At 36.6% G+C, this 13,375-nt stretch overlaps 1 protein-coding gene across 1 annotated transcript in view; it reads left to right on the plus strand.

Moving 5' to 3' along the window:
* Window positions 1-13,375, plus strand: part of LOC306881696 (adhesion G protein-coupled receptor L3-like) — a gene marked incomplete at its 5' end in the record, with an annotated part of 194,108 nt that overhangs the window by 81,717 nt on the left and 99,016 nt on the right. Inside the window, one exon of the mRNA XM_079435914.1 lies at window positions 11,325-12,125. Coding sequence (XP_079292040.1) covers window positions 11,325-12,125 — 801 coding nt within the window. The remainder of the gene's footprint in view (window positions 1-11,324; window positions 12,126-13,375) is intronic.

Genomic DNA, 13,375 nt, shown 5'->3' on the forward strand with positions numbered 1-13,375 from the left:
AAAAGCCACACACACACACACACACACACAAATACCTCCAAATCTGAATTGGATTTTATGGAGTATTTAAACAAATTAAGGGGCAATGTATTTTATGGCATTTTATAATTGCATTTAATGCAATTATAATTAATTAATATTACAGTATGTAACATTTATCAGGCACGCAAAAAAACTTAATTAGGCAGACAGCATTACACATGAAAACTAATGCAAATGAGCTAACACTTGACAGTGACAGTAATTGTAATAAAACAAACAAACACTTCTATTCACATAGCGGAATAGAAATTATAAATAAACAGCACTTTTTAAAATATATTTATTTAGCTAAAAATATCATGAAATGCAATGAATGGCCTTCTGGAGAAACTCTTGAGAAAGGATTTTAAGAATCAGTTTAAATGAACTGATTCAATAAACTGAATCAGACAAAAGCGAGGTTTGTGTGCGAGTCAAATCAAGCACTTATTTGTTTCTGTTTAAACAATCTTCTTTTAACATGAAAAGATCATAAACTGAGACATTTGCATGAGTTTACACGTAAAGTTAAGTATAATTGCATTAAAATTGCACATTGAAAAACTGATATGCAGCATTGCTAATTATGTGGTAATATCACAGACAAAGATGGAAACATGAATGTATTTTTAATGAAATTATAACCAAACCTTTATAATTTTTTTGTCAAATGCTGTAGAATTTGCTTCACATGCGTGTCGAGTTTGTCTGTTCATGACTATACATATAATGTATTCTTTTTCATCCGCCAGCTAATTAGATCTTCCAGCATCAGTGTATTGGCTAAGTGCTCGCAAAGCCCCGTTAGCACTTTAACAGTAATGATATTCATAATCTAATTCCCATTTAAAACATCCAGTGAAGCCCGATCAATAACCCAGCCAATGAGCTGTCAGCATTTTAAATGACATCATTATGATGATAGTGCCGCTAACCTTCAGGGTGACACCATCTCACTCTCTCACACACACACACACACACACACACACACACACACACACACACACACACACACACACACACACACACACATTATCATCATTATCAGACGACACACACACACACACACACACACACACACACACATTATAATCATCAGACCACACATACACATACACAGTGGCGTGCACAGACCTCTGGAGGGGCAGGGGTGAAATGGTGTTGCAAGGGTTCGTCCCCCTTGGCAATATGGCAAAATATATCACGTTTTTTATTTTTTTATTTTTTTATATCACGATTCTCAATTTTATCACGATTCTTTATCATGTTGGTTTTTCTATTTTGCAAGTTGTTTGAGCATTATTTTTTACATTTTGTATTATCATTTAATCACTCAAAAGTTGTTTTAAACCTGAATGAGTTTCCTCTTTTTGCTAAACATAGATGCTATTTATGAATGTGGAAAACCAAACAGTTCCTGGTCCCCAGTGACTTACATAGGATTTTATTTCCTACTATCAAAGTCAATGTGGACCAGCAACTGTTTGGTTACCCAGATTCTTCAAAATATCTTCTTTTGTGTTCAGCCTAAAATAAAATATAAATGAATATGAATTAAACATTTAACCGGCAAGGCATTAAAGCGCATGCAAATAATGTACTTTTATGACTTCGAATAAGTGCAGTGTCCCGTGAGAGGCATTGCCCCCTCAGAAAGAATTAGCGCCCCCTCAGTTTTCTTAACAAACTTATTTAAACCGTTAATGGATGATTAATTGGAGGAGCATGGGCGCACCATCTGCGGAGTGCATAAAGTTGCGTTCGATTTGAGCAGATCAATCAGCCTCTGACTTGATGCAGTATAGCCTATCAAAGTAGGATTTGCGAGCAGATGCGGGTTCGTGGGCCATGCACCCCTGGCCCTTTCCATCCTCTCCCCTCCTTGCTGAACATGTTCGAAATTGAAAGTAAAACTGGAACAAATAGCGTGCGTAGAAATTTAAATGTCCCTCTGACGGAGGGGCCAAGGTCATGGGTTCGATTCCCAGGGAAAGCAAGAGCTGATAAAATGTAAAAACTGTAACTTGAATGCAATGTAAGTCGCTTTGGATAAAAGCGTCTGCTAAATGCATGAATGTAAATATAAATGTCACGTCTAATGAGGAGATGAGGCGAGTCAGGATCAGCTTTATTGCGTGCATTTGAACGCAGAACTCTTCTGCTGTGCTGACGGCTCGCTGCTGCTGCGGGACTCTAAACACCGTCGAGCCACTCTTCACGGTCGCGGCAATTTTTTTCATCACTAATTGATGGATGTCTAAAATCTAAAAATAAGGAGAAGCCTAAAACAGGCCCGAGGCCCGGCCCGCGTCTGAACTATGACGTGAAAATTGGCTCGATCGAAGGCCGGCCCTAGAGGCGTAAAATAGTTGGGCTGAAATGCAGGGCTCTAATGTTCCGCTCAGTAGAAACCGGACCGCATATTGAACACCCCTTCCCTTGGCAGAAATCCCAGACCGGGGGCACCGGACCGCAAGGGCAGTTTACCATCAGAACTCAAAGGGGCGTACACACACACACACCCACACAGATGCACACACATCATCATCAGACGACACACACACACACCTCTCAAGGCTGAATATATCAGGTCTGATTGTTTTTATTTTTCTACTGCTTTTGCTTCAGCATTTAGATTTTATACTGGAAACCAAGTGGCAAAATTGTTTATTGTGCAAAACTGAACCAGAATCACATGCACATGCATAAAAATATTCAAAAACATTAATTTGGCAGGCTGAAAAGGAAAATGTACTATTTTGTTTTCTAACAGTCTCTTGAATTTTGATAGTTTCATGCTCTCAGCAGTCAGTAATTCATAAATAAAAAACTTCAAAACACATTTATTTTCATAACACATCTCATCCATATTGGCATCTGTCTAATTTGACCAGCTTCTACCAAACAGTAGATGAATTTGCACCAAAATACACTGAATTGTATTTATTTATTTATTTTATTTTAATTTATTTAGTCATTTAGCAGACGCTTTTATCCAAAGCGACTTACAAATGAGGACATAAGAAGCAATCAAAACCAACAAACGAGCAACAACGTGCAAGCGCTATTACAAGTCTTGGTTAGCCTAATGCAGTACATATAATTATATATAATTTAATTAATTTTTTTTAAATAAAAAGACATATAGATAAAATAAAATTAGAATAGAGAGTGCTAGAGTTAGAGGGTTAAGTAAAGATGGAACAGATGAGTTTTTAGCCATTTCTTGAAGATGGGTAAGGATTCGGCTGCTCTGATTGAGTTGGGCAGGTCATTCCACCAGATGGGAACAGTTAATGAAAAAGTCTGTGAAAGTGTTTTTGTGTGTCTTTGGGATGGTACAATAATGCGTCGTTCACTTGAAGAACGCAAGCTTCTAGAGGGCATATAAGGGCATATGAATTTAGGTAAAGGGGTGCAGAGCCAGTGGTGGTTTTGTAGGCAAACATTAATGCCTTGAATTTAATGCGAGCAGCTATTGGTAGCCAGTGCAAATTGATGAACAGAGGCGTGACATACATTCTTTTCGGCTCATTAAAGATTAATCTTGCAGCGGCATTTTGGATTAATTGTAGAGGTTTAATAGAATTGGCTGGAAGACCTGCCAAGGGAGCATTACAATAGTCAAGTCTGGACAGAACAAGAGCCTGAACAAGGAGTTGTGTTGCATGTTCCGAGAGAAAGGGCCTGATCTTCTTAATATTGTATAATGCAAATCTGCAGGACCGGGCAGTTTTAGCAATGTGGTCTGAGCAATTCAGCTTATCATCAATCACAACTCCAAGGTTTCTTGCTGTTTTCGAAGGAGAGCCTAACTGGAAGGTGAGATTGTGATGAAGCGATGGGTTAGCTGAAACAACAAGCAGTTCTGTCTTAGCTAGGTTGAGTTGAAGGGGATGGTCTATCATCCAGCAAGAAATGTCTGTTAGACACGCTGAGATGCGAGCAGCTATTGTCGGATCATCAGGATGGAATGAGAGGTAGAGTTGAGTGTCATCAGCATAGTAGTGATATGAAAAGCCATGTTTCTGAATGACAGAACCTAGTGATGCCATGTAGACAGAAAAGAGAATTGGTCCAAGAACTGAGCCCTGAGGCACCCCAGTAGCTAGGTGTTGCGACTTGGATACCTCACCTCTCCAAGATACTTTGAAGGACCTATCAGAGAGGTAAGACTCAAACCACTGGAGTGCGGTTCCTGAGATGCCCTTTCTCAATAGGGTTGACAAGAGGATCTGATCGTTGACTGTGTCAAAAGCAGCAGACAGATCCAGCAAGATAAGTAATGAAGATTTGGAAGCCGCTTTTGCAAGTCTTAGGGCTTCAACAACAGAAAGCAAGGCATTTTCGGTCGAATGTCCACTTCTGAAGCCAGATTTGTTACTGTCCAGGAGGTTGTGCTGTGTGAGAAAGACAGCGACTTGGTTGAACACAACTCGTTCAAGTGTTTTTGCAATGAAAGGAAGAAGGGAAACCGATCTATAGTTCCCTAAAAGAGTTGGGTTAAGAGTGGGTTTTTTAAGAAGTGGAGTTTTGGGATTTTATTTTATTATCATGCTACCATTCATAAGTTTAGGGTCAGAGATTTTTCATTTATTTATTTTATTTAAAGATTTCTATTTAACGATTTATTTATTTATAAGAAATTAATACTTTTATTTTCATTCAATTTATTTATATTTTAAAGGTTTTCAAATAAATGCTGTTTTGAAGTAATCAAAAGAATCCTGAAAAAAAAAAAAACACTGACAGTGATTTAATAATAACATTAATAATAATAATAATAATAATAATAAAGCTTTGCATCACAGGAATAAATTACATTTTGAAATATATAACAATAGAACAGCTATTTTAAATGGTAATAATACGGATATGTACAGCCTTTGAGATTAACAACACAAATTACATGGGGAGTGTTTTCTCTGACCTTTTAAATGTTGATAAGCCTGTTTATTTGGCTCTTTATTATCCTATCCTGCATGATTATGTGGTTAGCTGCATGTTGTTATTTTACTCCTGCGATCTGCTGTTGGATGTGGAGCTGCTGTATAAGAGCAGCTGATCTGAGATCAGAGACGTAACGCTGCGGTCACAGAGATGAGCATTAAAACACAGAGTCATGCCGTATGATCAGTCTCATAGACAGACTCCCTCTTCTTCCTCGTTTCATCTCTTCCTGGTGTTTTCCTCTCGCCCACTTCATCTGGACTCATATTGAAAGCAATAGTTTATCAAATGAAACCCCTTATCATTTACTCCAAACCCAGTGATTTATTCTGTGGAATAGATTTTGCAGAATTTGCTCCTTGTGCTTTTTCAAGTGTTGTCAAGCTCCCAAAACAACAATAAAACATCATCCATGACTTGTGTGGTGTATGAAAAGTGTTTGTCTTTTTGTTTTTCTGATGCCAAACAAAAGCTTTGCATGAGAAACAAGCTGATATTTACAGATAAGATGTGTTGTTTGAGGGGTATAGGGAGAGTTTTAGTTCCTGCCGACTTAAATTTGTCACTCAAAGAGACTTTATGACCGCAGAAAACGTGTATTGCGGTCATATTAACTATTTTTATGGTGTTTGTTGTTGGTTTTGAAGCTTGACAGACAAGGTCACTGTGAACTGGGCTCACTGTTTTCTATTCATTTCGATTAGTTATCCAGAAGTCACTAGTTGGCTGGTCAGTGTTTATCTTTTGCTTAATATGCTGTGCAGCGTGAGCTCTTTTTTTTGCTGTCCTAAAATAAATTTAAATATATATATATATATATATATATATACACACACACACACATTATGTATATATATATACATACACACACAGATAATAGACTAATACATTTTACATTTACATTCATGCATTTAGCAGACGCTTTTATCCAAAGCAACTTACATTGCATTCAAGTTACCGTTTTTACATTTTATCAGCTCTTGCTTTCCCTGGGAATCGAACCCATGACCTTAGCGTTGCTAGCGCCATGCTCTACTATTTGAGCTACAGGAAAGCTATAATAGACTAATAGACCAATTAATCAGTAAATAAACAATGATTTAATGCATTTATCTTGTTAAATTTACTAAAGCAAATTTTCATAATGTATTAAAACTTGTTTTCAAGGAATACAGTGAGTAAATAATATATTTTGAATTTGAATTTATTGTTCTTACCTCCTTGTCAGATTGAGCAAAAGAAAATGATGTTGCTGGAAAATAAGACAAAAATAGTGATTACAAATATGATTTTGTTGCATTAGCTGCAGACCTAATAGACAATTAACCAACTGGTGCAAATACTCCAGTTTAGTTTTATAAAAAGGAAAAGAGAAGCATGAACATTCTGCCAAACGTCTCCTTTAGTGCTTCACGGATCAAAAACAACACTATGGACTGGCTTTGGACTGAGTAAACGAAGACCGAGTTATATTTTAGGCTGAACTATTCCTTAAAGCCTTTCCTCCGCCCAGAGTCTGTGCTTTCATTAGAGACACTCTGTGAAGCCTGGATGTGTGTGTTGTAGCATCATTAGAGCGCTCTGATCTCAATTGCTCTGGTGTTTGGGGCTTCGCTTTAAACGCTGCTGCATTATAACGGCCCTCTTCATTAACCTTTCTAACACCTGTGTGAGCGTTCAGCGGCATAGCATTTTCTCTCTAAGAGATGCTCAGACTAACTAATGGAGCTGCTGCGTTGAGTCACAGAGCCAGAGGAAGCTTTATTTTTCACAATATCAAGCAGCGAAATGAGTTTCTTCAACTATGGCCACTTTTGGCCCCGTGGACTTTTGGGAATTAAATTTCTTTAGGAAAAACTTTCCAAACTCACTGGCTTATTTTGTCTAAGAATGTGAGCATAAATGCATCGTTTTTCCTCTAGACCGTCATTACAGAAATGTAATTTCCTCAGCCGCATCCATCACATTAAATACGTTATATTATATACTTCTGAATATGTTACATTATACAATTCTATACTACTATTCTTGCATAATTTGCCAAAAATAAGTAATTTGGTAAAAACAAAAGTAAGAAATAACAAGATAAAGCTTTAGTTATGAAATTATTTGAATACTTATTAATTATCTTCACAAAAAATAAATATTAATGGTTTATTTTACTCTGTTTTGTTTATACTGTTAAGTGCTTTGACACAATCTGTAAAAGCGCTATATAAATAAAGGTGACTTGACCTGACTTCACTATACATTACACATTATATTAAATATTTTAAATATTTCCATTGCATCATTTGGTTAAAAAAAGAGGTAAGACTTTAGATAAAGCTTCAGAAATGAATAATTTACCATAATAATAATAAGAAATGATCAATGATCTCCTTTCCACACAACTTGTTTATTTTACTCTATTCAGTTAATATGTTATATATTTTAAATATATCTAAACTCTTCTTGCATTATTTGGAAAATAATGATATATTTTCCAATAATTTGGAAATAAATAAATAAAGTAACTTGATAAAGCTGTATTAGTGAATAAATTCTTATAATAATTATAATAAAGTATTATTAATCTTCACACAAATAATTTTCATTCAATACTTATTGAAACGGGCCATTTTGCCCTATTTAGCATTCAAGTATTATTTAATAACACGTGTATTATATTCTTATGATGGATTTTCATAGTTTAGCATTGAAAGTAAAGGGTAACGCAGTGAAATCTGCATAAAAGGCATTTGCAGTAAAAATAAAAGCTGAAAGTAAAACATTTTAACAAGACCGTTTTAGAGTGCTTTTTATTGTTTTCATAAAATCAACCGCTGGAACATGAAAGTGGACGAAACAGCCAGATATGATGAAAGCTTCCAGCTGTAAGAACGGTAGCGTTTGGCTTTAATTTATTGACCATTCGGAGCGTTTCCGCAATCATAAATATGACACGTCTCAGTACTTTACACTGTCTGTGGTATCAACAGATTTGACCCTCGCAGGAAATTAATTGGAATGAGTTTATATATTACTAACCTAATCTGGATAAGTGTATGGATCGCCGTCAGGCTTGGGCTGTAATCAATTTCTCGAGGCGAAAGCCCTGGAAAGAAACAATCTTTCTGTTCTGATGCTGCACGGCTGCTTAGAGCGAAGCTGAATGGAGCAAAATACGCTTATTATTAGTTTTGTGTGTGCAGACGCAATAAATCACGTTGACACAAATTGACAATATCTTAGCATCGGCATGGAATCCGTTCGGATTGTAATAAATATAAGCTCATTATTATGTCTCCGTGGCCTCTGGCCCCTTTGACCAGCTGTCATTAATAAGCCGCCTCTTATCAAAATTTTAAATGCCAACTTTAGGTGGAAATGAAATCTTTCTCCATGCGTCCGATCCGTCTACTTGAGGGAAAGAGTTCAGCTTCAGCCTGATCCAACACACCTGTCTGCAAGCTCCTGGTGACCCTGAAGATCTCGATTAGCCGCTTCAGGTGTGTTTAATTAGGGCTGAGCTCAACTCTGCTGGATAGTTTGGCGCTCCAGGAATAAAGTTTGTCGCTCCTGGAGTAGATGCACATATCACTCCTAAAGAGGAACGTTATTTACTCAAAACTGATGTTTTTCCAAACCCTTGTGAATTTCTGGCTTCCTGTGGGACACAAAAGAAGACATTCTGAAGAAATTGGAAATGAACATGGGATTGGGGTAAAGCTGCACCCCCAAATTCCAGATAACCAATGCATCATTGAATGCAAAAAATGCATCGATGTTGCTAAAAGTTAATTGGAAATCATCTATAGCAGTGATTCTCAACAGGGGGCCTCGGGATGACTTAAAAAAACCTTTTATTTTGGATGCAATTAATCACAATTAATAATTTGATAGCACTAATTTTTAACTATTGTTTTTTTATTTAAATAATACAGTTCTGGGAAATGCGCGCACACACACACACACACACACACAAAACATTGAATAAAATCACCAAGATTCATTTTTGTGATTCGAAAAGTAATATGTAAAATGAATTCAATATATAAAGCAGAAGCAGCATAAATGGTATGGATAGGAAGCTTTCCAATATCATGTTGGAAACCAGTGGGTTCTATATGTTGAGAACTGCTAATCTATAGCATTCTATATAGACTGATTTAAGTAGCTGATTAAGTAATTAAGAGGTCAGATATTGTCCCTTAATGGAAAGTGTAATTTCTGACCCTGGTTCACACTGCTGTTATGTAGTCACCACGGATGGCGAGCGCCCAAAATAACACAAACACACACACACACACACACAAACACACACACACACACACACACACACACACAAACACACACACACACACAAAATAAAAATCAAATGAAATAAACATAATTAAATATACAATAATATACATAGTTGAAATGATTCTGCACTGTATTCTAAGTCTTCTAAAGTCCTGAGAGTCTGAAAATCTTCTTAAATCTCATGTGAATATTCAAACTTGAACCAGTGACATTTGCTGTCATGGATGTCAAACTTGGTGTGAAGGCAAAATCTTCAGAGAATAATCTTCAGTTCCATACTATTTCCCCACACTTGGCTACATAGCTTTAGAATATATAAAGACTTTAAACATTTTGCCCAAATTCTATGGATTGTTAACCTTAATTACACTCTTAAATATAAAGGTGCTTAAAAGGTTCTTCACAGTGATGCTAAGAGCCTTTTTTGGTTCCACAATGAACCATTCAGTCAAAGGTTCTTTAACGAACCATGTCTTTCTTACCTTTTTATAATCAACAGAAAGAGAAACAGAAAGAAACAGAAAGGTTCTTCAAACAAACAAATAAATAAAACAGATTTCTGGAGTATGCTTTACATGAAAATACTGCATTAGTCTTTCAGTGTGTTTTGATTTTCTTCAATTTCTGAGTGAAAATGATTTCAAATTAAATCTTGCACCACTCTTTTCTGTGTAAGCATTATATAAATGTTGCAGTTTAGCAACATCTGAATTTAACTTAAAGTTACTACTAATAATGTACTTTTTAATTCAAATAGCTGCAAATAAGCATTATCTGTCTGTCTGTCCTCTGACTATAGTGCTTTCCGGATGCACACTAGTCTATAACTCAGCACAGGTAGTTTAACGTCAGTCAGGCAGCGTCTTCAATATTAAATGAATGCTTCTTGGCCAGAATCACAACAATACCATAATATGCGGCAGATGTAATGCGTCGCATTGTGTAAGTATCACTTATTGTCTAGCAAAAGTGACACGGCACAATCTTATTGAGCTGAAATACAAGAGTATCGATGTTTCTGATATGTAAAAGTATAGTGAAGGATTGTCATCCAAATAACATTTCATTCTCCATAATCTCCATAATCTGCGTTTATCAGCATACGTAATGGATCACTGAAAGCAGCCCAAATGCATCACGTCGACTCAGAAACACATTTCTAACACAAACTACCAGTCAAAATTTCTTCTGCTCACCGAGCCTTAATCCAAAGTACTGAAAAAACAGTACAATTTTGAAATATTTTTACTATTCAAAATAACTGTTTTCTATTTGAATATTTAAAAATGTAATTTATTGCTGTGATTTCAAAGCTGTATTTTCAGCATCATTACTCCTGTCTTCAGTGTCACACGATCCTTCAGAAATCATTCTAATATTCAGATTTTCTGCTCAAAACATATTTTATTATTAATATCTTGAAAACAGCTGAGTAGAACTTTTTTCATGTTTTGATGACTAGAAAGTTCAGAAAAACAGCATTTATCTGTAATATAAATTGTTTGTAACATTATAAATGTTTTTATCATCACTTTTGATCAATTTACAGCATCCTTGCTTAATAAAAGTATTAGTTTCTAGAATTCTATTTCTAGAATTCTATTCCCCCCCCCCCAAAAAATATATATATATATATACAGTGGTGTGAAAAAGTGTTGGCCCCCTCCCTGATTTTTTATTTTTTGCATGTTTGTCACACTTTAATGTTTCAGATTATCAAACAAATTTAAATATTAATTAAAGATAGCACAAGTAAACACAACATGCAGTTTTTAAATGAAGTTTTTTATTATGAAGGGAAAACAAAATCCAAACCCACATAAATTTGTTTGATCTGAAACATTAAAGTGTGACAAACATGCAATAAAATAAAAAATATTTTTCACACCACTGTATGTATATATATATATATATATGCAGGCTTGGTGAGTAGAAGAGGATTCTTTAAAAACACTGGTGGTGTATCATGTGATCGCGTGCCCAGCAGTGGGCCGCTGTCCGTCTTATCAAATGAAAGTGCTTTCAAACCAGCGCTCACTTGTCTTTCTCTCTGTGTTTGTCTGTAGTTTTCTTGTGCCCAGGGCTCTTGCGTGGCGTTTATCAGAGCGAGCATCTGTTCGAGTCGGACCACCAGTCGGGAGCTTGGTGCAAAGACCCCCTCCAGGCCTCAGATAAGATCTATTACATGCCCTGGACGCCGTATCGCACGGACACCCTCACCGAATACTCCAGCAAAGAGGACTTCATCGCAGGACGACCCACCACGACCTACAAGCTCCCCCATCGGGTGGACGGCACCGGGTTCGTCGTCTACGATGGAGCACTGTTCTTCAACAAGGAGCGAACCAGGAATATCGTCAAGTTCGATTTGCGCACCCGCATCAAGAGCGGCGAGGCTATCATCGCTAGCGCAAACTATCACGACACTTCGCCGTATCGCTGGGGTGGCAAGTCGGATATCGATTTGGCGGTGGACGAGAACGGTCTTTGGGTGATTTACGCTACGGAGCAAAACAACGGACGGATCGTGATCAGCCAGCTCAACCCATATACGTTACGTGTCGAGGGAACCTGGGATACGGCCTACGACAAACGCTCCGCTTCCAACGCCTTCATGATCTGTGGGATCCTGTACGTCGTCAAGAGCGTCTACGAAGACGACGATAGCGAAGCCACCGGGAATAAAATCGACTACATCTACAACACGGAGCTGAGCAAAGACGGCTACCTGGACATCCCCTTCCCCAACTCGTACCAGTACATCGCTGCCGTGGATTACAATCCCAGAGACAATCTGCTCTATGTGTGGAATAACTACCACGTGGTCAAGTATACGCTGGATTTCGGAGTACTGGACAACAGGCTAGGTAAGAGCTGGAGCATTTTGAAAGTGAATTGCACAAAAAAAAATGTTTCAAAAGGAAAATAGTAGGTGGATGCAACTTTAGTTCATGCTTGATCGTCTGTTTGCTTGCATATAGGAGTTGACAAAAATCATAGTTCACAGCTTTGATGTAAACTTAAGGTTATAAAACCCTTCCATGTATATCAAAGATGCCCAAACTTTTTAATATGAAGGCCCAAAAATCAGACTTGATTCACTGGCCAGAAGTAAATGTTGCATTATATCCAACATTTTATATATTAAGCATTATATATAGTTGAAATTAAAACTTTACATACACCTTTCAGAATCTTCAAAATGTTAATTATGTTAGCAAAATAAGAGGGATCATACAAAATGCATGTTATTGCATGCTATTTAGTACTGAACTGAATAAGATAGTTCACATAAAATATGTTTACATGTAGTCCACAAGAGAAAATAATAGTTGAATTTATAAAAATGACCCGTTCAAAAGTTTACATACACTTCCCTGAACGATCCACAGCTGTGTTTTTTTTATATTTTTTTTATTGATAGTTGTTCACGAGTCAATCGTTTGTCCTGAACAGTTAAACTGCCTGCTGTTCTTCAGAAAAATCCTTCAGGTCCCACAAATTCTTTGGTTTTCCAGCATTTTTGTGTATTTGAACCCTTTCTAACAATGACTCTATGATTTTCACACTGAGGACAACTGAGGGACTCATTTGCACTTTTATAAGTTAATTGAAAGTTCAAACGCTCACTGTTGCTCCAGAAGGAAAAGCCATGCATTAAGAGCCAGAATGAAGATGAGTAGCCTACATTTTTCTTGTTTTGCCTAAATATATTTTTTCATTTCGTACTGCCCTTCAGAAGCTACAGAAGATGCTTACATGTTTTACAGAAGACAAATTAAGTAAAATTTACCTTGATCTTCAAATTCACAACGTTTTCACGCCCGGCTCTTACGGCATTAACAATGCAGATTAATTTTCACAGCCTTCTTTGATCATATTTATCAAGGGTGCCAATATTTTTGGCCATGACTGTATACAGTTTTAAATTGTTATTGATGAAATGTCACAATGCAAAAAAAAAAAAAAAATCCTTTTACTAACCTATCAGTCTTACAAATAACCTTTATTTCTGGTATGCAAAATACTGTCTTGTATTTCTTATGATATTAGGGTGAAATATGACATTTTAATGAGATTCACGGCCTCCTCCTTAAAAGCACAGCTACTAATCACA

Source organism: Barbus barbus (assembly GCF_936440315.1).
Source record: "Barbus barbus genome assembly, chromosome: 2".
NCBI classification, from domain to species: Eukaryota; Metazoa; Chordata; class Actinopteri; order Cypriniformes; family Cyprinidae; genus Barbus; species Barbus barbus.